The 27,980-nt window shown below is 28.2% G+C and overlaps 2 protein-coding genes across 2 annotated transcripts; one reads left to right on the top strand and one right to left on the bottom strand.

Annotated features, from left to right (window-relative positions):
• Positions 1-2,070: 2,070 nt before the first annotated feature.
• Rrp47 (Ribosomal RNA processing 47) lies at positions 2,071-14,264 on the bottom strand. Its single transcript, XM_016060590.5, has 5 exons — positions 13,853-14,264; positions 11,937-12,003; positions 8,443-8,498; positions 6,082-6,208; positions 2,071-2,231 (listed from the first exon to the last, which is right to left on the bottom strand). The coding sequence occupies exons 1-5, from the start codon at positions 13,982-13,984 to the stop codon at positions 2,131-2,133; spliced, it is 483 nt and encodes a 160-aa protein (XP_015916076.1). The 5' UTR covers positions 13,985-14,264; the 3' UTR covers positions 2,071-2,130.
• A 303-nt stretch (positions 14,265-14,567) lies between these two features.
• Positions 14,568-27,537, top strand: LOC107446044 (ZZ-type zinc finger-containing protein 3). Its single transcript, XM_043042076.3, has 8 exons — positions 14,568-15,150; positions 15,351-15,606; positions 18,058-18,227; positions 19,486-19,566; positions 22,753-22,860; positions 25,930-26,049; positions 26,139-26,233; positions 27,342-27,537. Exons 1-8 carry the CDS (start codon positions 14,917-14,919, stop codon positions 27,484-27,486), a joined length of 1,209 nt encoding a protein of 402 aa, XP_042898010.1. The 5' UTR covers positions 14,568-14,916; the 3' UTR covers positions 27,487-27,537.
• The last annotated feature ends 443 nt before the right edge of the window (positions 27,538-27,980 follow it).

The following is a 27,980-nucleotide window of genomic DNA, read 5'->3' as shown; positions in this document are numbered from 1 at the left end:
TTTAGAACTATGTTTAATGTTGTTTTCAGTTCCATATACATTTTCTAGCTTAAAAAATTTTAATCTATATGAAAATCAAGAGAGAAACTTGCGTACTTCCTTCCTCTATGACTTTCCACACGCTAATGGGGAAAGCATGCGAAGTGTTGCCACGGGTAGTTCTGCTCTACGCCATCTGCAGCCCATTTCGATCGCCAATTGTAGTCAATAAGGGATAACGTCAAAAACATGGCATACCTTACACCTTATTTATGTTGTAATATCAATTTTCTTACGTTTGTCTTAAGCTCACGACTTGTTAGAATTTAAAAAATAAAAATCTCTAATGGTAAAACTACACGTAAATTTTGAACACAAATCACAACGATCATACGAATCAACTACGATCGTAGACAAATCACATAAATTAAAACAATCCCATGAAAATTCCATATTAAACTTATATTGCAATTTAAAATGAAACATAAATTTTTGAGAATTTTAAAATGCATTTTATTAAGAGAGCAACATGTCTGAACAGAGAGAACAACATCACCTTCTATGCTGTGAAGTGCTTCGTGGAAATACAGTAGTCAAGCGGTACTGGAAGGTGAAAAGCTGAACGAGATGCTTATTTTATTGTTCATTGCATTCACAATTTTTTCAAGTTCTCTGCCATTGGAAATAAAAAAAAATTTACTTAATTTCTCGCATGGCTCATATGCAAGAAATGTGAACGGTAAATATTAGTGCACCTAGAAATTTTTTGTGTGGAATGGCCAAGATATAATACAACAGGGCGGAATCCTTATCAAATATGGTTTCTATTCAGAGCCGTAGTAATAAAGCTTGTAGTATGATAGAGACAGTGCGTTTTTAAGTGCAGGAAAAAGAAGGGTTTGCTAATTGCACATGCAACAAAACAATGTCCAAATAACATAACTTTATCAGTAGAACTTGCAGACGGAGATGAATTTTGTGAACCCACAGGAAGTAGAGATGAACAGGTTGGGGTGTTTGTTGGAATTTCGATCACTGTCCCTTCACTTCCTTAACTTGAAAAGAATACAACGATTCTGGCAATAAGTGAGGGATTGATGAGTAGGATGGAGTGACCACCAGTGATTAGCTTTTCAACATAGATAGGAAAGCTAGGAATAGAAATTCATTTTCACCTCAAAATTGCAACCAATGGATCAAAGGATAATTAGGTGTTTTAAAGTGAACTATAGAACTCTTCCAAAAATAAATGTGTTCGACGGTATCAGAATGACTGTTCTGCTTGTAGAAATGTGTCTCTAAAAATTATCCAAAATAGATTTAAAATTGCTGGTTTTAAAAATAGCTGTGAATATGGACAAGAGGTTGAAGGCATCAGTAAAGAAGAAGAAACTGATGATGCTGAAAATACAGAGCTAGATTTGCTCAGTGCTAGGTACATGCTCAGGGCTTGGGGGAAAGAAGAAAAAAAAGGTGCTAGATTTGCAAGAATGGAATAAAATAAAATCGGGATTTAATGTTGAAATTAATTTTGAAGTTTTTACAAGTAGACAACTGCATGGCAACATGAGGAAATCTTAATGTCAAAGGAATATCAGATGAAGAAGTTGAAAATCATATTGATAAACAACCGAAAGTGAGAGCAAGAGAAAAAGCTGTAGAACACTTACAAACTTTTCTTGAATCCCAAGAAAATATTGGCTATGGGGGATTTGCTGCTCTTTCTTGAATTATTGAAAAAAATTATTGAAACAAAAAAGGTTAGACTTCAAAAATCTTTGAAAAATTATTTTTAGTGTTAAATGTATGTTAAATATTTTTTTTTATGTAAATAGATGTACATGGTATAACTAATTTACAGAAATGCTTGTTTTTTTCGACTAAAAACAATTAAATCAATTTTAATAGGATTTCTTAATTAAATTTAACTTTTTAAAATACTCATATAACTCACAACCACTTTATCTCAAATTTTTTGCCTTTCCTGTGAGATTGCGCAATACATTTACATGTATTACATTTTAGGCATCAACTATTTCATTTTTTACTTCTGGAGTAATGAAAATAAAGTAAAATGAAAAATGACATATCTTTACTTCAAAGTAAATTTTATTAAAAAGTTGACTATTTACATATTTTTACAGTAACGTGTCAGTGTCTTCTTTTCTTTTTCTTCCCATGGTCTGTAAAACTACAATTTCTTTTGTCTTCTTTAACATTTAAAGCTTGATTAGATGAACAGTCAGAAGTTTCTGCATAAAAATGAACAAATTTGTTATAATAAAACATTCTTAAAAAAAATCCCAATTAACATAATAGAAATCTTCTATAATGTACGTCACAATCTTAATAATAATAATACATAAAAATCAAACAGGCTTAGAATAATATTTAAATTATAACCAAAACTCGATATCACAAAGTTGAAGGGTGACACAAAAAATTTCGTGATATCTAAAATCAAGTGTTTTATTGAATATCAAATATTTTCAAAACTTCAGTCAAACTAATAATTGTACTGACATTTTAAAAATTTTTTAAAATGTATCTACTGAAAAAAAAAACTTTAAAACCTTGGAAATTTGTAGTGATAATCACAAAAAAAAAAAAAAAAAAAAAAAAAAAAACACCAAATAATTAAAAGACTACATTGATTAAGATTTGACGTGTTCAAAAACTTAAAAGTGCAATTCAAAATTTCTGATTTTTTTTTGTTGTAAAAAAAAAAAGAATAAAAAAAGGGAATTTTGAAACCAACTACATAATGATGACAATGTGATTAGCATTGCACACCACACACCTTTATTTTCAATGCACTTATGGATCTGTATTTGGGTGAACTTTAAACTGTCAAAATCATAGTACGCCACATAGCTATTGCAGCTCTAACTACCATCAATTTCCATTTACCACAATGTTAAAATTGTATTTTTAATTTGAATTTGTTTGTGCAACTAAAAGTTTTTTTGACTTTCAAAGTTTTATGAAGTAATATAATAAGGAAGTCAAGTTATAAGAATAGAAATGATAAAATGAAATGGAAATTCAGTAAACACTTTTTAACTCAAGCTCAAGGGGAATTGTAAAAATATTTAAATTATCATAAGTTAAAATTATAAGGAACATGACTTCTCTCTTTGCTGTAAGTAAAAAAAAGTGCTAGGCCTTATTTCTCTTTCTATTCAAATTCTAAATAGAAATATTAGTAAAATTAAGAGGCATAAGATTAGTTGAGAATATTTATAATCATCACACTATTTTAGTAACTCCTAAAAAAATGAAACATAGATGGGAGATCTCAGGTTTAGAGATTATTATTCCAATGTGAAAGCTCATAATTAAATTTAAGCAAACTTAATTCTCTGTAATGCTTGTTTTCACAAGATTAAAAATTTATCTTACCATTCCAAAAATTATAATCACTTTGGGTGCAAGCACAAGCATCACTGAGTTGAAAAAGTTGTATTAGAAAATGTGAGCTTACTAACCCTGAACAAAAATTTACTTTAATGAATTATGGTGATATTACACCATAGAGTAAAACATGAATTAAAAAGTTTAGTCATTCCTGCTTTAAACCAGTTTGTTGTTTTCTTTTATTCTGCAATGTTTTTCTATTTATTATTATTCATAGCTATAAAGCTTCAGGGTGTGTTCACTGTAGTTTGCTAAACTCCAATAATTTCTATTAAATTATATTCTGATTTTATTTAAATTGATAAAAACAATATTGTAAACAAGCAGTTCTTAATTCATGGGAGACTAAACATTAACAACCCATTACTTGCAATGTTCTAACAATTGATGAAATTAAAAGCGTCGGTCAACTGATGTTGATTTCATTTTATTTTATAACCGCTGTTGAACAGCAGACCTAATTTTTTTGAGTATACGGCTACCAATATTCAGGTCTGTAATGATTTGTAATAGGAACTTGGACAACTTTGTGACCATGACAGATTTAACGTGCACCAGTCACCGTTTAATACACAGGGATTCTTTGGCCAGCTGGATTCGAACTCTCGCTCTCACGAACATGAGTCCAATGCACAACCAACCAGGCTATCTCAGCCCAACAGATGCTGATAGTCAAAATTTAGGGTTTCATTTACTTTGAAGGTTCATCAGGGTGCATAGCCCAATTATTCAACAAAAAATAACCACCTTTTAAGCACTCGCCAAAATAGATTGGGGTTGAATTAATTGTGAAAACTTTGAATAGAACAACGTGAACAGTGTCTTTTTGCATAATTCGTAGAGAAAGTCAATATGGTAAAGGGTAATTAGCAAAGATTTTCCTGTTTAGGTAATATCTAATAGTTATTAGGTCATATCTAATATTAAACATTAAATGGTTGAAATCAATTTCATGTAAATTAGATAGCAATATAAATATAGCTAGGTGTCTGTTTCTCGTTCCTATCTCTTCTAACCTAGCTGTAGTGTTATATTCAGCAACTGACAGATGTAATCAGATAAATTGCTGAAAAGAGGGAACCCTTGATTATTCAGGCATTATACCGTACTGTCTGAGTCATTTGAAGCTGAGAAATTCGTATTCAGAAGGGTTAAGCTCTGAGAGACAGCTTTAATTTCCTCTGCTGGTATCATGCCATTAGCGACATAGCGATATGGTAAATTGCATTAATGAATGGAACTCTGGCAAAAGTCTGGGAGTTTAAGGATTACTTTGTACCTCTAGCTGTCAACAGTTGTATTCTACTTGCAACAAAACAGCATTCCCTTCATGCGTAATTATAGTGACAACAAATTGGACTTAGTTGCAGTGCTGCTTCGCTACTACCAACTGTGCCCATAATAGTTGTAACATACTGGAAACAAAAACACATTGCAAAAAAATATTCATTTTGATATCAGCAAGAAATTACTTAGGAGAGCTTTTGAAAGATGATTGAGCCAAAGGCACATATTATTTCATTTTTAAAGAAGGTACCTAAAAAATGTTAGACCAGATGAAATTTTTTTATATATTTAAATAAACACATATCAGGATTCTAAAAATCTCACAATATTTACATGCTCTGCCAAATATGTTAATCAATAAAGTACAGATTCAAATAAATAGTTTGCATACCTAACTTTTATTTTGATTGCATATTAATGAAAATATATGAATGTATTTATTTATCTCTTGAACAAAAATGACATTAACAATATTTTAAGTACAAATCACAAATATAAGTAGTATAAGCAAAAGAGTATTAGGCGCTACTAACGAGGAAGTATAATGAAGCACAAATAAGAATTTATGGAGTAAAGGCAGAGTATTATTATCAAGGAAGAAATATTATCAAAAATTATTACGTATTATCTGCAAATGTATGCTTTACAACACGTTACATTAAATAAGCATCTCAAGTATTTCCTTATACAAAACAATTAGGGTAAACTTTATCTAATAAAAATAAGTGTGGCTAGGGTAATAAGAAAGCTAATTTAGGTTCTCATTTGCATAATTTTTATTTGTTCACATCATTAAATTCTTTTTTATAAAATTAAATTCAGTAACATTTAGATCTTATCAAAAATATTTGATTTTTTTATTCTTTTTTCTTTCTCCCTTGGTGTATTTTTTCACTTGATCTGCCATTTTAGTGATTTCATCAAAAATTAAAGAGCATTCAGATTGACTATTTACATGCTAAGATATAAACACAGTTAATAATTTTTAAGTTTCATGGGCACATCAAGCAATGTAATTTTTGAGCCCTGATGCACATTATAAATAAAATTATTGAAATAAACTAAAACAATGAGAATAACTTGAAGGCTTATTAATTATTTTTTAAATTAGACCCCATAAATCTCAAGCAGTTTGTTTTACCATTTCTCAACTATTATATTTTGCATCTTATCTTAAAAATGCATTTTATATTACGTATACACTTTCTTTTTTTGCTCAAAAATACATTAAATATTTGATTTTAAAATTTTTGAAAAATGAGAGAAATGATCATTTGTCCTGAATTGTGTTTATATTGAACCCTTACATGATGGTAGCTCTGAAGTGTTAAGCTGTTGGTGAGAAAATCTTGGTATGATTAAAATGATAAGGAGCATGATCAAAAATTTACTACAAACCTTTCTGTTCGTTTGGTTCCCACAAAGCATTCCTAACAAATCTTTGAGCAGCATCTTTGTTTAAAACAGGAGCTTTGTCTTTATCAGTTATTTCCTTTATTCTTTGCATGAAACTTTTATATCGCTCCTAAAAAAAGAGTTTCATTCTTTTAAAGACAAATACAATTTTTTTGTAGTATAAGTAAGGAGGACTAATGAATTTATTATATCCATACATCTAAGAAGTAATACAATTATATGAAACTGTTCACATTGACTATTCTTATTGGATAGAGAACACCAGGATAGAACTAGTTTCACACCGATTATTAAATTTAATATAGCTATTAGCATATGAAATTAATAATCTGGAATAAATTTTATATATTTCTTTAATTTTAATTATTAGAGAAATTTGAAAGTTTACTACAAAAAGAGGTATTTCTTAGAGGCATTTTAAGCAATATATTAATTAAATTTAAGTCTTAATAATTTTTATATGTATTTGGGTTCAGTCAATTTATGCAATTAAAATAAATTATGTTAATAAAATTGCAAAGCAGTATCAAGGACTAACTTTTTTCCTTTTGTAAATAATCTGTGTGCTGACAAAACATTTAACATCTCATTCAATGTAGCCAATATATATATATCCATTATTTTTAATATTATGTAATATAATATTATGTATCCATTATGTTTATTATTTTTAATAAACTGTTGTTTGTTATTTTTTACTTATTATTTCCCCCCTTTTTCATATGTCTATTATTTTTCTTTGTTTTGTTCTTCGTTATGAACTTATATATATATATATATATATATATATATATATATATATATATATATATATATATATATATATATATATATATATATATATATATATATATATACACACACACACACACACACAGTGAAACCTCCTGTTATGGACACTCTTGCAAAACGGGTGCCTCTCAAGGCAGACATATTTTAAATTCCCAGTGAATCTTCTATAAATAAAGCATTATATACATTCTCCACAAAGCGGACACTCCCGTAACCGGATGCAGACAGTCACTTTTGCCCTGAAACGGTATTTTCTATCTCTTCAAACTAGACACTACTTTTTTGAAAAAAAAAAAAAAAACTATTTCTGGCTTAAATTGCAAGAAAAAAAATGTAACTTTCAAATATATATATATATATATGTAGTGCTCCTTCTCGTGTTTTCTCGTAAACTCTTGAACTGTGGCCTTTAATTAATCATAATACTGCATTCCATAATATTTGCAGTCATATTTTAATATCCTTTTTCATATTGATGACAAGATAGTAATTTTTCTAGGCTTTTTCTACTGGGGGGTATAAAGGTTGATCAATAGGGGAATCAAAAGGCAAGGAGCCAAACATTAAATAAGCAGGTGGAAAAGTTGTAACAGCATGAAGAGTATTATTATATTCTGACATATATATATAAATTGATAAAAAATAAATTTAATTGAGACAGGTATGAATTTACTTATATTTTATATAACAGGGGTGATTGTGGCACAAATAGAAAAACCCCGAAAATTTTATGTGGGGAAAATCTAAATCAATTTATATACCATACATCTTTCATATTTAACATAATTTTTTGAACTAACAATTATAATTAAATAAACCTGCAAAATATATCACACCTTTAGAGCAACTATTCAAGAAGCTTATTTCAAACAAGAACTGCAATATTAGATTTTAAAACCGAGTGAACATGAATCGTGATATTGGAATTTAAAAAGCGTGAAAATGCAACTTGCGATATAAAATCGTTGAACCATTCAAATACGAATCACTAGATCACGTAAATATGATTGCAATGTGTGTAGTTTTTTATATCATGTATAAAAATTCAAAAATCGATGCTTGATATTAAAAATGTGTGAATCCAAATTGCTGTATTGGATTTCAAAAATGCTTGAATATGAATCATGGCCTTGGATTTTAAACTCGTGTGAGTATGAATCGAGAGCTTAATATGACATAGTTTTTTTAGAATCTAAGAAGCATCAAGAACCAGAGATAACATCCTCGACTGTAGAAAACATGATTTAAATATAAGGAAAAAAAGTACTTGTGTATGCATTTATATTTTTTACACAGCTGAAATATATAAAAAAATAATATGCAATGAGTTGAATTAAAAATAAATACTTAAAAATAAATAGTTAAATTATCAATCCATTACAGTCAAATCTAAATAATGATAACTATTGTAGAAACAGATATTTAACCATTGATGTAAAATTTTTACAGTTAATGACAGAATAGACAGTTAGAAACAGTTAATGCAAGAATAATAAAATATTCTACAAGATAATTTATAAAAAGCTTTCTGAAAAGTAATAAGAATATTACCAGCTCAACTCTGATTCCATGGTCTTTAGGATTCACTCCTAAGGTATTTAAAAACACTGAAAAATAAAAACATATATTAAAACTTTAACTAATTTCATTAAAAATTTAAATTAAAAAAACCTAAAAATTTCATTAAAAACAACTATAACATGTAGGTATTAAACTGATTGCTCACATTTAAATTACATATTCTCTCTTTTATTTAAAAATTTTGCATAAAATAATGAAGTTATAAATAAAAAATACAGAAACTTTATGAGATATATAATACTTTCTTCATTACATAATTATGACACAAAATGAAAAACCCTGAAAATTTTATGTGCAAAAAATCAATGTATCATTCATAATTAAGTAACCTACAAGTAAAGAATATCACACAGTTTAACTAATTCAAGAAAAAACTTACTTCTTACAAGAATCAAGACATTGAATTTTAAAATTGCATGAATATGAGCAATATTGGATTTTAAAATCACTTGAATGTGAATTGTAATTTTGGGTTTTAAAAGTGTGTAAATACAAATCGCGATATTGTTTTTTAAATCGTGTGTTAAAGGATTCACAATGTAGGATTTTTTGTAAAAAGAAAACATACTTATTAAGTTGCAGAATTTAAATTACAAAAATAAAGCATTCAGCTCACAGAAGGGCTGTACAACTGTTTTAAAAACTAAGTTTATTGAAAATAAGATAAAACTATAAACGCAAAGTTAAAAACTACACATAACTATTCATCACTTTACCAAGAGCAAAACATAACTGACAATAAAACCCTCACTTCCTCCAAGCTGTGACACATCTTTCTTCTGGAAAACACTGCCCATCTATTTGTTGACACTTTGGACTTAGAAATATCTTCCAACACGATTTTTAAATCGTATGAATACAAATAGCAACACATAACTTTTAAATCAGGTAAATACAAAAATCTATGTTTGATATTAAAATCACTTGAATAAGAATTACAATATTGGCAGATTCTGGTGCAGTTCCAAACATTTAAAATTACAAAACCCTGCCAAACCAAAAGAATCAAATTAGCGAAAAAGTCATATGTATGTAAAGTTTCGTTAACAGAATCTAGCAAAAGTTTTAGAATCAGATCATAAGTTGGATTATAAGTTTTTTTTTTTTTTTTTTTTTTTTTTTTTTTTTTTGCGGAAGGCTGCAAACCAATGGTCTTGAGATACATGGAATTTTGAGATATTCACAAAAAAAACTACATCTAGTTAATAGATGCAGAAGAATGATATGAAAAACCCAGAATACAATCAACCCTGATAAGTGAATATCAGATATGTAGTAAACATATCTTATATTCAAAGCAATTAGAGCATGAATAAAATCACAACGGATAAAAATGATAAAGAAAAAAAAGAAGCACCTAAATTTTTTGTTTTGTTTTTAATGTTGATTTTAGTACTCCTAAAATTCGAAGCTTAACAATTAAATCACATAAATAATAAGGAATAAAAGTTCACATACAAGCTACAGTGTTTTCATTACAGAAAAAAAATTGGAGAGAATTTCCCACCCTTTTCAAAAACAGGGTGAGATTTCAAAAAGTTAAGTGAAATTTCTAAAAATTAAAAAAACACGAATAGACTTGGATAAAAAATATTTCTTTAATTATAATACATTTTTAACATCTTCTAATTTTTAAAGCATCGGATATTTTTGCTGCATCATCATATGGAAAATGTTAATATATATCTACTTTTTCATCAGCTATTCTCATTAGGTTGCTCAAATGATTATTAGTCAATCTGTTACGAAATTTTGTCTTAAATCGGTTTTGGGTGCTAAATGACCTTGCAACAGATGCTGACCTATCCTTTACATCTGCCAGCACAGGCTTTTCAATTATTTCTGCTATAGAATAGTGAAGTTCGTTGAAGTTATTTCCATGTTCATACTTCATGCTATGTCTTCCAGCATAGCATAGTTTTCACAGCCTTTAACTTTTACAAATTGCTGTAAATTGTCGATGAGGGAGTTTGGTAATTCATAAAAATATAGCTGACTTTAAATAACTTATTATAAAGGACTAATTTTTCTTCTCAACGGATTTTTTATTTAGCTGAAAAATATCTGTATTTGTTTCGTTCTGACAGTTTCTACCGACATTTGTTTCATTTTCATTTGTCCGTTACGGAATAGAAGATGTTGCCTTAACAAGGTATTTGTCCATCTTACATTCATGCACAAAAAATTAAACATCTTACATGAAGAAACCTTATGAACCTACGGTGAACACGTGGTTGCAGAGAAATGTGTTCTGTAAGGGGTTCTGTGGTTTGGGGGATGGTGTTCTGCTGTTCGCACCTGTTCTGAGCAATACTGTAAATAGGGAAGCTAGATAACAATGACTAACGGTGAAAATAATGAAAGATCAAGAAACAAAAGTGAAGCGGATTTTATTTAAAATGGCGGAATACGAAATTTTTTCCAAAATTCGCGAGATTCGCCATTTTAAAATTTATTAATAGAGTGAGCAAACTTCTCGCGTTAATCATTTTTTAATGCGAGATAAGAAAAAAACATGCGAGATTCTTGCATTGTAGTGAAAACACTGAGCTACCAATTTGTTTAATATATTCCTTGTGAAATACTTGATTTTAACGATGCACTTTATAATTTTGATTCTAAAACAGACATTTTATACATCAGATGAGCAGTTAAGGTGCTTTTTGGTGCACCTTTTTCATATCGTAATCGTATGAAATCGTTTCATATCGTATCGTATCAACTTAATTAAATTTTCTAGTCAAGTACTGGGACAAACACACTTATGAAGAGAAACTAACCTGTATTTACATTATATGGAATGAGAATCATCTAGGGTAGGTATTGTGAATATTTTACCTTCTCAATATTTGCTTCAATGCCAATTTAACAAAGAATTTTGTACAAAAATATTAAAATAGGGAAATTAATGAATTGTCAAGCTTCATTCACACAACACAAACAAGCTGTTTCCCTACTAAGGAAATTATATTTTGAATTGATTCAAAAATAACCATTTAGTATAAAACCACACTATTTTTTAAAAAAAGAAGAAAAAAAAGACAAAATTTGTTAAAATAAAGCTATGAAAATCAATTAATTCTAGTTAAAATTATAGCACAAATTTGGACAAGAAAGAGAAGATTTCCATATAGTGCTCTGCGTCTGAATAACCACCTGCGTCTGTAACTTCTCGGCAGCGGCCCACCAGAAAGAAAAAATCACAGAAAGGGACCAACTTGAAGGGTATAACTAGCAGGCAAACCTCTGCTTTTTTTGTTGAAAAATTGCAAGTTTAAAATTCATTCGGCTTCTTGGTGATTGTATTTGATACGGCATATTATGATTTGGAAATATCCATGCAAGAAAAATTGCTGTAGATGCACATTGAATCTGTATTATAATGATAGCCCAGCTTATAATAATACAAAGTAGTAGTACTAAAAATAACAAAACAGAATTAGGAAAAAACATGTAATACTAACTCCAAAATAAAGAATTCAAAGCATATCCGCTAGCCAAGTTTAATCGAGCTCTATCCAAAGGACTTAGCTAAAAGAAAAAGAAATAATATAAAATTATTTGTACCTGATATAAATTCAAAGTACAATTGGATATTAAGACAATACAGTTAAACTCACTCATTACAAGTGTGAAGGAATCGTACTATTTGTTCGCCATAGCCGAGTGCTCGTAAAAAACAGGTGTGTAAAAAAACCACAAGTTAACATATATTTATAAAACAATAAATATAGTAATTATTTATTTATTCTTTCCGTACAGTACAAAAGAGGTTATTAAATTTTCTTTAAACTGGCTTATTGTGTGTGTTTTTTTAGCTTTGTTTTTTGGTTAAGACTCATTGATTGAAAAACATTGTCATTTGCAACCCTACTTTGAAAAAAAGTTTAAGTGCTTGCTAGATTTATGACTCATCACAACTTTTAGTTGTCTTTGGAATGTCAAATGAATTTTTTTATGAAGGGATTACCTGAGCTGGAGAGGTACAAACTTATAAACATTCTACAAATCACAAAATATTGCTAGCTAAAACTGGGGTTTAGATGTTAAAAGTAAACAATGCCCCACTAGATTTAACATTGTACACCCCCCCCCCCAATTATTTCAGTTCTTTTTTCTCGTTAAATATGGATTCTTGTTGAATCAGGGCTCATTGTAGGCAAATTCAACTGCATTATTAGCATTAATTATTATTGCTTTGAATGCATTTAAATCATATCAATCAGAGGAAAAAAAGTGATTTCATGCGTATAATCTGCAATTTTGATGAAACTCAAATTTGTGTATTTTATGGACCTTAAATATGCATTAAAAAAAGTATTTTTTCTCAAATTTTAAGTTTTTAGAATTTCATTCTTAAACTGTGTTACATTTCTTATTTAGCAACTGATATTGATAATTTTTTTTAGTATACATTAATAGTAAGGAATGCGACAAAAAAGCAATTGTAAAAACTCTTTAAGTTATTCCAATAAAAACTTTTATTATTTAAAATTTTTTTCTGTTAATTTGGATTTCCACGCTAAATGGATATCTTGATAAGAATAATCTTAAATTTCCATCTAACATGGGATCTAAAAGATGCCACATCACAATAATCCTTCAATGAAAAAATAAAACACAATTACAACACTGTTTTAAATGAATAATCTCAAGAGACTGAAGTGGTAAAATATTACACGATTGAAAACTTTATTTATTGGCTACAGAAATAACGATTAACATGCTTGAAATGCTTCAAAAATAGACACTCATTTGCACACATTGCCAGATGTAAACATAAAGAAACAAAAATATTTTTATTTTAAATCTTTTTTGCTTCTTAACATTCACGTCTCGCAAGTACAGAAAATAACTGCCTATTTTTGAAGCACTTCGAACAGATCGACGTTTATTTCTGAAGCGAATGAAGTTTTCAATCAGATACAACAACACTGTTTACTTTGGTTTATTTATTTACATGACTTCATGCAGTTTAAGAATGAAGAACCATTATCCTAACAGGTTCACATAAAAAATCAATGTACAGGATTACTATCAATATTTATTTCTGATTATAAGGTACTTATTATGAGAAAATAGTAATATGTGTTGCCATGTGAAATGTAAACAAAATCACACTTAAGTACGCTCAGTACAACAAATGTTCAAAAAAAGTCTTCATACAATCAACTCACGCCACTTTGCAACTATGCTCCATACAATAGCTGCTCTAAAATAAAAATAAAAACAACGAGCATTTATGAAGTAAGAGGTACCGAAAATTAATAATTTTTTTTCATTTTAAATGGGCCGAAATTATATTAAATGGTGCATTTGATAACATAAGATCAATTTTAAGAATGCATCAAATTAGGCAGAATTATTTATAAAAAACTACCTTTATGTCTGAAGAATTAATGTTTGTTTTCAGTAGAGGTTGCAAAGTTTCTTCCATCTTCTCCATGGCAATGTGGAAATTTTGGAGTTTGCCCATAATTTCATCGGGTATATAAATCTCAGTATTTTCCATGATTTACAAGCTAATATTGTTAAGGTTATGTATTATTACACCCAATTATTATTAAAATGATCAAATACAGCGTAAACTTATTGAACTTTAAGTAAATGCAATGAGACTTATTCACAAAAAAATAGGCAGGAGATATTCGCAGCGGAAATTGCTTTTAATAATTAACTTTAGCTTACGGCTTGCTTTGACGTGTGAAAGCTATTTATTTCTTTGGAATTGGGTATAATATAGCCTACGTCACAGGTTGTGTTGTTCCTACTAAATTTAACCCATGAACGGCATTTTCTGCGAGCCTAACTTCAAGCCACAAATAAACAAACGAAGTGTTCGATCGTTTAAATAGCTGCTCGCCAGATTTTATTGCATTATAAAGAAAAGTTATTGAAACTAAATACAACTAAATAAACAACAACAACTAAAACAAATAACAACAACTACTAATAACAATAACTAAATAAACAACAACTAAATTCCATTCGTTTAGCATTGCGTCATATGTTGTTCCTACTAAATCGAAGTAGTTGTGTTTTTTTCATATTATACCCAATTGTAGGTGGAGTAAGCAAAGGAGGAGTATTTTCAAGGAGGAGCAAATAAAGGAGGAGCCAAAGACATGAGGGCGGAACTTAAGGTGAGAAATGCAGTCTCTGAATATAATTATCTTTTCGGAAACCGGTGTAAAAAGTTCAACATTACAATCGGCATCAAACTATTTTTTAGCTTTTTGTTTTTAAAGTACTAATGCAGCAGAATGTAAACTTCGTTTGTTTTCAGTTTTTCAAAATGCTAAGTTCAAGTATCTGACGGCTTTATCTGTAGCGTGAACCGATTGTAAACAAAATTTTTTTTTCCTGCACTGTTTACTTTCGGTAACTCGAAGTAATAAAAAATTTATATTATAAGTAATTTTTCATTCATATCTAACTTTTAATATGAGTTCCAATCAAAGTTTAGAAGATTCAATTGATATTGAAAGTGTCGAAAATGAACATTCCTCAGAATTTCTTCGAGAAATTAATACAGATAGCAATAAATTAAATGAATTTGATTTTGATCCTTTGTTACAACGACCACCAAAAATGGATTTTGATTCCATCGGAGAATTTTGTTTTGAGTCGGATATCTTGGCATTGAAAGGAAACAATGATTACAAGAATGTTTTAGAAGTAAGTATTTATTCAAATTATAAATATTTATTAATGTCTGAACCAGAGTAAGCCATTGTGCTGTTTAGTATAATCTGAATGTATTACATTTTAACACTGCGTTAACTAAAATTAGTTTAGTAATTATTTTAAAATCGATTAGTTACAATATTGTTAAACAAACGGGAAAGATTATGTGTGATTTCTTGTGTATTTTCTAGGCAATAGTTATATTAGAAGCTCAACGAGAACAAGCTGTGAAAGATTTAAGCGATCTTAAGAATTTGAAAGATAAAGCTTTGGCTGATCCCTTGGAATTTGTAGAAAAGTTAAAACAGAAAGAAGATATGGATATGCCATCTGCTCAATTAATTCATCCAGTGCCCACCATTGAATGGGGGAAATATGCCCTAAGTGGAGATCCTGTTGCATTTAAACGAAGACAAATATCTAGAATAGCTGCTGATGTTAGAAAAAGTAATATGTGTTTGTTTTTTGTAAACTTTTTTTATTGAAATCAACAACAATAGTGTTTATTTATCATTTGTTATTTTAAAGAATTTCAATTAATTACATTACTAATAATTTTGATCTCTCAATTTGATTCATGTACTTACTTATTAACTTTCTAAACATTGTGTCTGAATGTGCATAAATTGAAGATTCTCATCAAAAATATGGGAAGAAAACTCATTTTTTGTTGCAACAAATAAACTGGCTGGAATTTTTCTGTGGCAGATTTTTGAATAAAAGTCTGAGTCATGAAGTCAGTAAAAACGCATTAACTCAGACTCCAGTTTTAGTTGACAGTTTGAATTTGAAATGAAATTAAAGTGAATTGAAAAAGAAAATTAATGACAAACTGTGTTATCATATTTATTTACAAATTGTATAGCAATAAGTATTTAGTTATTTGCTATTTTATTGACTTATTAATAAATAAATGTAGACTAAAGAAACTACGTAGTTTGCTAGACGGTGAGATCTTGCTAGGTTTTTTAGTTCGATGACAAATAAATTAAAAAGGCAAAATAAAGCCATCTATAAATTTTTACTTCGAATGAATTGTTCTCTGAGTATTCAAATCAAGAAAGTCAGACTACAGACATTACAAGGAAGTCTATCGTCCTCTTCCAATGATGAATTAGATTTTGAAAAATGTTAGGATAATATTGAAAAGGCTATGGCAAAGCGAATGAAAATAAGGAACCAAGAGCCTATAGATATAAAAATGGAAAAATACAAATAAAATTTCTGCACAGACCTTGAAGAAATAGAAAGATATTATTACTCTTTCAAAACACCTCGTTTAGACCTTATACAAGTCTATCCTTAAAAGTTAAATGTAATAGTCTTAACAGTAACAGCTTTTCATCCTACTTAAGTTAGAATGGAGAGACTATTCTCAGATCTGAAATTTTTCAAATCAGGTCTAAGGTCCTCTATCAAAGAAGATATACTATTAATTTGAGTATAACTAATAGCAGTTTTCACAAATCACAATAAATGATAATTAATATAAGTAATCTGCTATGCCATCAAATTTTTTTCCGATAGTATCAGGGGTCTGTCTAGGTTTTTCTGAAAGGTACCTATTTTGTGAAAATTTAGACATAATTTGTGAAAAATTAAAAATTATATTAAAAATCAATACAAAAACATGGTAAAAATATAGATTTATCGTTTCTTAAGGGATACAAAAATAAAATTTTAAGAAAAAGTATTTTGTGAAACTACCGTTTTTCCTAAAGTTGAATTTGTGAAACTACCGTTTTACCTAAAATTGAATTTGTGAAGGTAAGGTACCGTTAAACGGTAGTAAATTCGGCCTGGACAGACCCCTGAGTATCTATTAATTTTTTTATATTTAAAAAAAAGTAAATTATAGCATGTGTATATATCTTTACATATATATGAGGGAGTAAGAGTTTTTAAGTGTAAAATTTTCGGTTTATTTTCCTAATGACTCCACAGTCCTGCTTATAACTCCTCATTCATTCTCGAATGATGCCTATGTTAAGGAGCCATCCTTTGTATTTTTTAAACAGTATAACTAGTATGTATAGTTTATCTTAATATGTTTTATCTTATTCTCGAGGAGTTCAATTTCAGTTGTTTACTTTGCAGCTTCCGTAGGAGTTGAATTTACAAACCAATTTCTTTAGAAAATTCTGATTTTCCTTAACATTTATTTTATTAAAATTCTTATTTGCAAAAGAAAATTCTCAAAATCCCTTTAAAGTTTCATCATAGGCACTTCAAAGAGACTTTATTCATTTTTTTTCTCTATATTACCGAACGAAAATTAAATCATAAGAAAAGTTGAGCCATAAGAAACATTTTAAAATTTGGTTCAATTAGGAATCTCATATCAGAGTATTTTCTTTCTCAGTGTATTTCCTTCTAAATGATGTGTTCTACTTTAAATTAGCATATTAAAAGGTCCTATTTATGAAAAACTTAATTTTTTCGATGTTGAAAACTATTGTATGTTGTAAATATGTTTTTATAACTATTGATAAATGTTGCAGTTATGCTGTAAAATTATTCCAGTAAATAATATGTATGTTCTTATTCTTTTAATTTTTTAACTGTGCATTCACCATTCAATAAGTTTTTCTTGGCACAAATTTCATGTTATGATAATTAAAGATTATTTTGTTTTTTGGAAATAATGCTTAATTTGGATGCTTCAAAAATTGCTTCATTTAAAGTTTTCTTAATGATTGTGCAAATAATTATTGTACTGTATAGACTCATTAAGCCTTGTACCTAAAGTTAAATTCGACATAAAAATTAATATCCTAAAGGTAATTTAATTCTTTATTGTCATATTTTTTATTTTAAAATATATAAATGAACTATCAAAATATTATTTCATATTATGTATTTCAACATATTGATGAATATATTTTTTTCACTATGTAGATTTTAAAAGAAAAAATAAAAATAGTGAGAAAGAAATTGAAACAGATTGTTGGACTCTTGAGGAAGAGAAGCATTTGGAGGAATTACTAAAAAAATATCCCCCTGAAAAAAATCAGAATGATCGTTGGGAAAAAATTGCTGAATGTTTAGGAAATCACACAGCTTCCCAGGTTATTTCCTGTAACATTATTGTTCTATTATTTTGCAATACCTCTCTAGTTATATTAACTTTGAGGCAAAAAGATATTATATTTTTATATAGTTACTTTTTCTTTAGTAATTTTATAATAAAGACTGCCTTTCATAATAAATATATTTGGTTAAAACAAATTTTCTTTGTTTAAAAAAGGAATCTGAAATTATTCCATTAATATTTGATGTAAAAATAAATGACAAGGGAATTGAAAAGTTTAGTGCAAGAAAATTCTAAGTAATATATTTTGTAAAAATCATAGAGATTCATTGGTGTAAGATTTTATTTCAGTTTCATTAAACTTCAAAATATTCATTTATCTTATTTAGTCTTTAAATTTAGTACTGTGTGATAGTCTTTAAATGTTTTCAAGACGAAAGAAGTTTCTAAATTCATTTGGCTACTAAAAAGTTTGAGCATTATATTATGAGTAATTTAAATGAGTGTTAGGGATTTATATGGATGGTGTTTTCTACACTAAGGAACGCTGCAAGCTCGTTACCGCCTAAATTTCCGGGTTACTGTTTCCGTTGTATTTTAAAGCCATTTGGCATCATTGTGTTTTGAGATTCTTGCAAACAATGTATTTGATTACTTATTAGTTGTGTTTACAATGCTAACAATACTTGTGTTTACAATGCTAAAAGTGTTAACACTAACGTAAGATGGTGCACAGCTTGCAACAAGAACAAACAGTAATAAACTTATGGAAAGAGGCCAAATCAAGACTGCCAAAAAAGCGAGTTATTCAAAATCTAGCAACCATATCACCTTTTTTAACAATATATCTTTAAATAACTAAAACAAATTTTCACTTCCAACTCACCAGAATTACATAATAATATTAATATCTTATGAAATACGGCAGATTTGAGCTCAGAAATTATCTAATTTATTTCTTTTATTGAAAACAAAATTATCCGTTTGAAAATGTCGCCTCGCGGAATAACCTGTAGTAAGCAGCTGCAAACTTTCTAACCGGAACTAGAGCAGGCATACAGCTCGAGATTGTTATTGTTTACATTTCTATTGAAAGCACCATCCATAGATTTAGCCAATTAAAGAACAAGAAATTAAGGCAATGTATAATATTTCTTTCCTATTGACACTGTGTATATGTAAGCATTATGTAATTTATTTAAATACACTGAACTTTTTATCAAAACCTTCATCCACTTAACTCTTCAATTACTATTGGATACATGTATTTCTAATATTTTGATTTCCTTATTTAGGTAAATAGTAAAGTCCAGAAAAGTTTTCCTCTATTCATTGGAAAGGATACATTTCTTTCAAGTGATAGTGATTCTAGAAAAGTAAATATTGCATAGTTTTATTTGATTTCTAATTAAATTAATTTAGTATTAATTTTTTGTTTAAGAAATAGTTAATATTATAACATTAAACACAACTTTGTTATTAATTTTTGTTTTGAGTAGCAGTTAAATTTGTTTTAAATGTGCATTGAATTTAAATTATAGGGCGTGTGAGCTATAATTTATAAGTAAGCATTTTTACCTAGAATTCAATGTTTTAATCTAGATAAGTATTTTGATGATATGTGTATACTATACTACACTTTTAACATAACCAATCTCTAAGTTCCAGTTAATTAAAAATGTTGTTCAGTTTGATCAAAAATAAATTCTTGTTTCATTCTTAATGTTAACTCTTTTATTAAAAAATATGTTAGTTATCATATCACTATAAAAAATAAAATGGATGATGAAAATTTTTAATAGTATATTTATAAAATTAATATGGTACATTATTGTTATATTTTAATGCTTATATCAAATAATTCTTTCGCTCCCTTTTTAAAAAAAAAATCTATTGAAAAGCATTGATACCTATTGTTACTTAACTTTATTGTGTTCTTTTTATCATTGTGGATTTTTATAATTTTAATTTTTTAACTCCTAAATCTTGTTCCTGAAAATTAATTAGTTGAGTACATTAAATATTAATAAACTCTTCATACTTTTTTTTAAATGTGTGTGCAAATTAGTTCTCTCTAATGATGTTTTAATAATTAAAATTTATTCTTAAAAATTATCTTTTAAAGAGCCTTCAATGCATGGATAACGAAACTAGATATAGGAAGTGTTAGTTGAAACCATCTTACCAATTGAAAGTTTTAATTTTATTTGTTAAACTATGGATTTTATTAATTTTTATTATTCTCAATAAAGTGAAGGGGAAAATAATGGTTTTGTTTAACTTAATAAATAGCCAAAATGTGACATAAAATTCAAAAGATAGCAATTTTTTATTTAATGATTCTAATTTCCTTAGTTCAATGTAGGATTTGTTACCTTATCTTGTCTTTCTTTTTGGGGAACTCTTTAAGAGTGTTGTTCTTTCGATTATGGACATCAAATGAGCTTAGCTATAGTACTAACAAAATTCTTACGTTTGTTTATTTTTGGGGTTTATTTGTTTAGACCAGGGGTGTCAAACTCGCGGCCCAAGATGAGCATTTTTGTGACCCAGTCAATATATCCGAAGCAAAGTAAAAATAAAATAGAAATGTGAATTAGAAACAAACCAGCATATAAAATTATAATATACTTTATTTATAAACTATACTGATCATTTTAAATCGTACGCTCGAAAATGTAAAATTCTAATTGGCTGAAATGGAGTTTGTTTCACAGTAAGCTATCAATTAGATAGTACATATTCAGAATTATCCTACTATAGCGAGGTACGTTGGTTATCTTGCTCCAAGGTTCTCAAAAAATTCTGGGATTTGAAGGAAGAAATATATAAGTTTTTACAAACTAAAAATCAAGATACAAGCTTGTTCTCTGATCAAATATGGTTGCAAGATTTATCTTTTATGGCTGATATAGCCAAACACTTATCCGATTTAAATTTATTGTTACAAGGCAAGGATCAGATCATTATGATCATGTTTGACATAATTAAAGCATTCAAATGTAAACTATTTCCTTGGGAAAGGCAACTGAAAAATGAAGATTTAACGCACTTCCCAACGTGCAACAAGGATAAATCTAGTTCAGATGTTGCTGCATCGTATCAAAAATATGCAGAAAAAAATTTCAAATCTTAGAACAGAATTTGAAACAAGGTTTAAAGATTTTAATTCTTTGGAAGAAAAATTTTGTTTGTTTTCTTCGATTTTCTATATAAATATAGACTCAGTACCCAGTTACATGCAAATGGAAGTGATTGAGATTCAGTGCGACTCAAATTTGAAGGCAAAAGTCATTGAAGTGGGTGTGCCTGAATTTTACGAATATTTACCGGAAAGGTTTGAAAATACTCGAAAATTCGCATAGAAAATTACTTCCATGTTTGAAAGTCAGTGAGAACAATTATTTTCTGTTATGAATGGAAATAAATCTCCTGTCCGAAACCGTATTAATAACGCTCACGTTGGGTCAATTTTGAAAGTAGTCTCGGCCTATAAAATTTCTCCCGAAATAGAAAAGATGGTAGCAGAGAAGAGATGTCAAGTATCAGGACGTAAACAATAATTTAACTTTATATATGTTTATTACAATTCAAAATAAAAATATTTGTTTCCTATGAACATTGATTTTTTTTTTTGCGGCCCATCTAAAGTTAAGCATTGTTTATTTGGCCCAAGTTAGCTTTTGAGTTTGACACCCCTGGTTTAGACCTTTATGGTGATTGCAGATTTGTCACCCAAGGAGCAGAGTTCATATTATTTATTCTTCTATGTTGATATCTGTGTGTAATTATTACAGTGATTGTCATATTTGTCTTTCATCCATCATCATATTAAGTTTATTTGTTGCATAATTGATGTATTTAATTCATGTATTTTTCGTTGTATCATGTTTATCTTTAAAAATATGTTGAAGACGTTGTGAGTGTCTGTACACTTTCTAGTTTATAAAGTTACCATCTGTCCCCAGCGAATGAATCTTTGCATTCTTCTCGCAGTCAGAGTGTGTTAACCTTATGAGTTTTATTTTCACACTTGCTACTATTTATTACAAGTGTATCACAAGACTTATTAGTTAACTGTTGAAATATTTTACAAATAGCAATATTAGTTAAAATTTTAAAATATCTCACTAATAAAAAAAATTTTGACTAATGAACCTAATCACATTTTGCCTCGAAGAAGCAGTGCTTTTGATCTATAATATTAGGCGTCAATACCTTTTTTCTTAGGTTTTTCTTTTATCTCAGTTTATAAATGCTTCTTTATACTTTCATCTTGGCCTATCAAAAATAAACTATGTAATCAAGCCTAACGACAGTTCAATGATTATAGTATATTTACCAAAACTTAATAAAATAAAGCTTATAACAAAATTTTAAATTAGGATAATATTTTATATTAGTTTAAATTTTTCTTTGTTATAATTTAAAGTAATTTTAAGAATAGAATAAATTTAAATACTATGCTTTCTATTATAACAGTTATTGTAGGAGAAACTTGTATTTTAAATCGCTAAAAAGAGATAACCTTTAATTGCATTTTTTTTATATACAATATTTAGAAAAGGAAGAATGCTGGATTAGAGGATGAAATACAAGAGAAGAATAAAGGCATTTCTGAATCTGGAAGTGAAGATGAAGATTCTTTAGATTCAAAATTAGATATTTCAGTTAGTTTTGGTTTTCTATTCTCTACTTTTTGTTGTTCTAACTTTTGTTTCAAACAAAGATATGATTTACGTCACCTTGATTTCTTTTATCACAATAGTAAGTTTGAATTGTATTTTTTTCTGTTGTTGGTAAATGTTTCATTGTGACAACTATAATGTAAGGCAGCTCTAATATTTTAAATTTGAAAAATATTTTATTCAAATTTATGTTAAATATAAATAAAATAAATTTGAAATAATTTTGAATTAGAAAACTGCAGTCGTTAAGGTAAAATTAGAACTGTTTATTGGATGATATATATATATATTACAACAGAAAGCGTTGTGAGCTCATTGTGCAATCTTAATTTTATTGTATCTGTTTAATTGTGTAGCCTTATTTGACTCCCTGTGGTTTAGCTAGGTGTTTCAACGTCCCGCTGCAAGATCCGTGAAAGCCAAATTTCTAAATTAAAATAGAAATAATTTGGCATTGTATAGGTACTGTAAAGCTTTTTATAAAATCAAAATAGCTAAATAGTGTTTAATTTTATTTCTAGTGACGATTAAATAATAAATCTAATAAGTGTTTATAAGGACAATTTGAAGAATATCACACAAGAATTTTATTTCAAATATTTTTTATATTAGGAAAAAATATTTTCTGACTTGTGAAAACGGGCATTAAGTTTTTTGAAAGGTGAATATGTTTTCTTCTTCATCTGATGTCAGAAAATACATCAACAACTTCATCAAAATTTATTTATTGTGCTTTCTCTTTTTTAATTGACAAGCTAACTAAATTACTGAGGTTCTTGTGTTGTAGAACTTCTAAGGTAGCTCTTGATCAATTTTAATTTTGAGAATGATCTTTCAACTTTGGCCACAATAACAAATACAATTAAGTACGTACAACGAGAACTGTTGCTAGAAGTCAGAAAACTGTTCTCAATCAATAGTAGATGAACAAGTTGTTTGATATCTACTAGACTTTTAATCTTACATCTAAATGAAATTCTTACTTATAGGATTTGAGATTTAATTGAAAGAGAAGCATCTTAAGAAAATTTTTCATCTTCTATTTGTAGTTGCTCATCAGCGGAGGAAGCTAAAAAGAAAAGTTGTACAGTGGGGGACCGATTATCCAGAACGGTCGGGACCATCGCTATTCCGGATAACTGATTTTTCCGGTTTTCTGAATCGCTACAAAATACCGTTTTTTTATTGTTAAACCAGTTTATTTGGAAATAATCTTAAAAATAAGAAAAAACGATGAAGTAATACACTAATGATTATTTCCAAAATGATGGTAAGGTTTACGAGGAAAAAATTTTTTTTTTTAAAAAATGGCGAGAAAATTTATTGAATTTTGTTCCGGTTTTCTGATTTCCGGATAATGGGTTCTGTACTGTATCACTTTACTGGTCCCCTATTGATTTCATCCTCTTAAAACGACTTTCAAGTTGGGAATAAATTACATCTGTCATTGATTAGAATTATTCTTTTGACTGAATTGAAGTAGTATTCTCCATATTTTAGTCTTTAACTAAAAGATCAAAAGCCTACTAGTCTCAGCAAGGTCATACACAGTATGTAGGTAAAGATATTCTAACTGTAAAGGTTTTGAAACAAACTTTATGTTCTCCAAAGCTTTATTTTTGTACTACTATTAACAAAACAAATCTAAAAGTATCGAGCAGTATTTTAAGGTCAATGGCATCATTCCTCTCTTTTAGATTTTTGCTTTTAAAAATAAATGATAATTCTTTCAGAACATCAGTAAATCTTTCTTTAAGAGCAATCACTGCTTCTTGCTTTCCTACCCAGCGAGTAGGATTGAATGCTTTCTATGTAATCTCTGATTTTGACTCTGAACATGTTCTCAGATTTTCCCGTTATACAATACTAAGACTAAAAAAGAAAGTTGTACACATTTTGAACTGTTTTAAAAAATGGCCAACTTTTTCTTTTTGCCTCTGCTGAATCCTAAAGCAGTGTTCCCCAACCCCCGGTCCGGTCCGTAGATCAAATGACACTGGGCCGCCCATTTCATTGAAACTGAATTTAAATTCCTTGGTTTATACCCCAAATTAAAAATAAATCCCAGATTAAGAATAGTTCCATTAAAATTTTATTTATTGAAAAAAAAAGGGGCCCCCGAAGGTGGTGACATAAATTTTTTAAAAAGTAAAAAAAGAAAAGAAAACCACTGCAACTATTTTCTTTTTCAATTAAAAAAAATCAATCATCATAACTGTAAATATCATAAATAAAGCACGAAAGCGGAGCGAGAAATTTACATTGGAACTAATGAAGAAGACAACAAAAACAAAACTTCGTCTTCTCTCTCGATCGTGACTAATTGATTTAACTAAGTTAAGATGTTAAATCTCTTTATATTTATTTTTTGGTGTAACTGTATTTTATTTTGAAGGCATGTTTAAATACAATTAAATTAAATCTAAATAATCTGAAATATAAACAATCAACGTCCCCCCCAGAGCGGGCCGCGGTAAAATTATCAAATGTTGACAGGTCCGCGGTGATAAAAAGGTTGGGGAACACTGTCCTAAAGGACTAAGTTGAGATTGTAGTAGCACAATGAACATAATAAGCATGTGGTGTGGATTGCTTTAATTTCTGTTTAATCTAACTAAAAAATAATTCTAAACCTGTAACAATTAAGCATGATATATCAAATAATGATAGAATAGCAAGAAAAAAAAGAGCTTAACTAGATTTTAAATAACATTTAGTTGAGTCAGGAAACATATATAAACCAATCGTAGTTAAAGTTTAGTGAACTAGAAAAATGCAAAAATAAGTGGAATGGAAAAAAAAATGAATTAGATTAAAACTTGATTAAGGAGCCGAAATGTTACATTGTTCTCATGGTTTAACTATTCGAAGCAAGTTTTACAAATATAGTAATCTCCTAAATTTCAAAAATCCAAGAAAAAAAAAAGTTTTTAGGTAATTTTTTGTTTGTTTGGATTTTTTTTTTAAAATTTTGGATTTTTCCAATACAAAAATGTTATTATCTTACTTAAGGTTTCTATCTAGCACCTTCATAATTTGTCATCTTTTTAGGATGATGAAATAAGTTCAGATCTACATGATACTGCGGAGTATCAAGAGTTACTCCTGTACAAAAGACTTCTTAAGAAAAGAATAAAGTCATCCACTATGATGCAACATTTTGGATTTAAGGTACTTATTCAATAATTTTTCTTTTTTTTAAAAATAAATAAACATAAAGATTTAAACTCACAACATATTAACTCATCCATATTTTACAGTGCAAGGTGTGTAAGTCAGAGCCTATTGTAGGAATAAGATACCACTGTGTAGAATGCAATCCTTCAATAGATCTTTGCAAAGACTGTTTTAAAAAGTAAGTCTTACTAATTAATTACTTAATAATGTTAGTAGCAAAATTCTATTTGTTGGTATCAATTCTTTCCTGTTTTAATTAGAACAATATAAATTTGTCTTAAAAGTTTTAAAAGCAAATTGTTATAATTGATGTACATGATACTTGAAATTTGTGTATGGCTCCTAATCAAGTTGAAGTGTGCTAACTCATTTTCTTATTTTTGAATTAAATTATAGCAGGTTTCTAACCTTTTTCTACAAAAAAAATATTTCACTCTTTTTTCTTTTATTAAATAAACTTACACCTTAATATGTTTTTTAATGAATTATTAATCCATATTTAGAAGAAAAAAAAGAAAACATTTGAAGTGGAACCTTTGTTTGAATTTTGTTGTATAATTTGAGTATTTTCTTAGAATTTTTTAAAATTGAGGAGTGCTAACACATTTTCTTATTTTATAATAAATTATAGCAGGCTTCTACCCTTTTTTTTTTAAACTAAATAAACTTACATTTTAATATGTTTCTAAATAAATTATTAATCCATATTTTGAAAAAAGAAAACAATTGAATTGAAACCTTTGCTTGTTTGAAATTTATTAATCTTATTTAATTGTTTTGTTAGAATTTATTGAAATAAGTTTAAAAAATTGCAACATTCTGTTTTGAGTTTTATATTATTTTTTAAAAAAGGTATATATAAACAATACTTCTCAGCTGTTAAATATTAAACACACTGTGAACTAGAATTGTCTTATTAACTTTGTCACGCAATATGTTGCTTGTTGTCTTAGTAAATAATCCATTTTAGGTGCTAGTTAAAAAAATAAAATGTTGAGGTTTTTGAATCATTAACCCTAATTTTTTTATGTCATAGCTTGGTGTAGACAAGAATTGCAGTTCCAATTATTCCCTAAAACATTTCTTAGCACTCCTAGTTAGAGTTTATCTACTACTTTGTATATTTTACTTGCAACCAACATAAATTAAGCATAAAAAACATTCAGTTCTGCTAATGCTAAGATATTTACAAGTAATTAGACTTGGTTATTTATTTTTGGTATTTGCTAACATTAAATTTCTTAATTACCTTTAAACTATAAACATTGTTTCTTTCAATCTTTTAGTTCCCCGGAAATTGGCGAGCATACATCTGATCACCAGATAGAAGAAATTCATCATTCTAATGCTGGGTTTTTAGACAGAGACTACATGCATTTTCTGGGCAATGATTATAACTATTTGGACCCTAATTACATGCCAGCTGCTTAATATTTTGTACACTATATTTATTTATTGTAATAAAATTGTAAATAAGATTAATATTCCATTCTCATTTTAGTAAATAAAAATCTGATCACATAATATACAAAATGTTTCGTTCAAATGCAGATTTTTTAACTTGGATTACATACATTTCTAAGTAATAATTTATGACTACTTAAATCAGACGCTAACTACATGATAGCTACAAAATATTTTATGCACTCAAGGGCGCCGGCAGCGGGGGTGCACTTGCACCCCCCTGGCTTTTTTAAAGCAATTAAAGAGATACAGAAAAAAAATTTGGTTATAAAATTTTGTTTATTAAAAATATTTTTATTCAAGAACAAATAATTAAGTAATTATTGATACACAACAATTAAAAAATTGTATAGTCAAACAAGAATTGTAATCATCTTGTTAACTGTCCAAATCTGTTTATAACTTTTTCAATGAATTTTGAGTCATCTTTTCTTATGCACACTGAGCATGCACAAACTACT

The sequence above is a fragment of the Parasteatoda tepidariorum genome, chromosome 6, assembly GCF_982258835.1.
Source record: "Parasteatoda tepidariorum strain Cologne lab strain chromosome 6, Ptep-v5.0, whole genome shotgun sequence".
Lineage (NCBI taxonomy): Eukaryota > Metazoa > Arthropoda > Arachnida > Araneae > Theridiidae > Parasteatoda > Parasteatoda tepidariorum.
The sequence above is the reverse complement of the archived record's forward strand: the minus strand, read 5'-3'. Positions and strand labels throughout refer to the sequence as shown.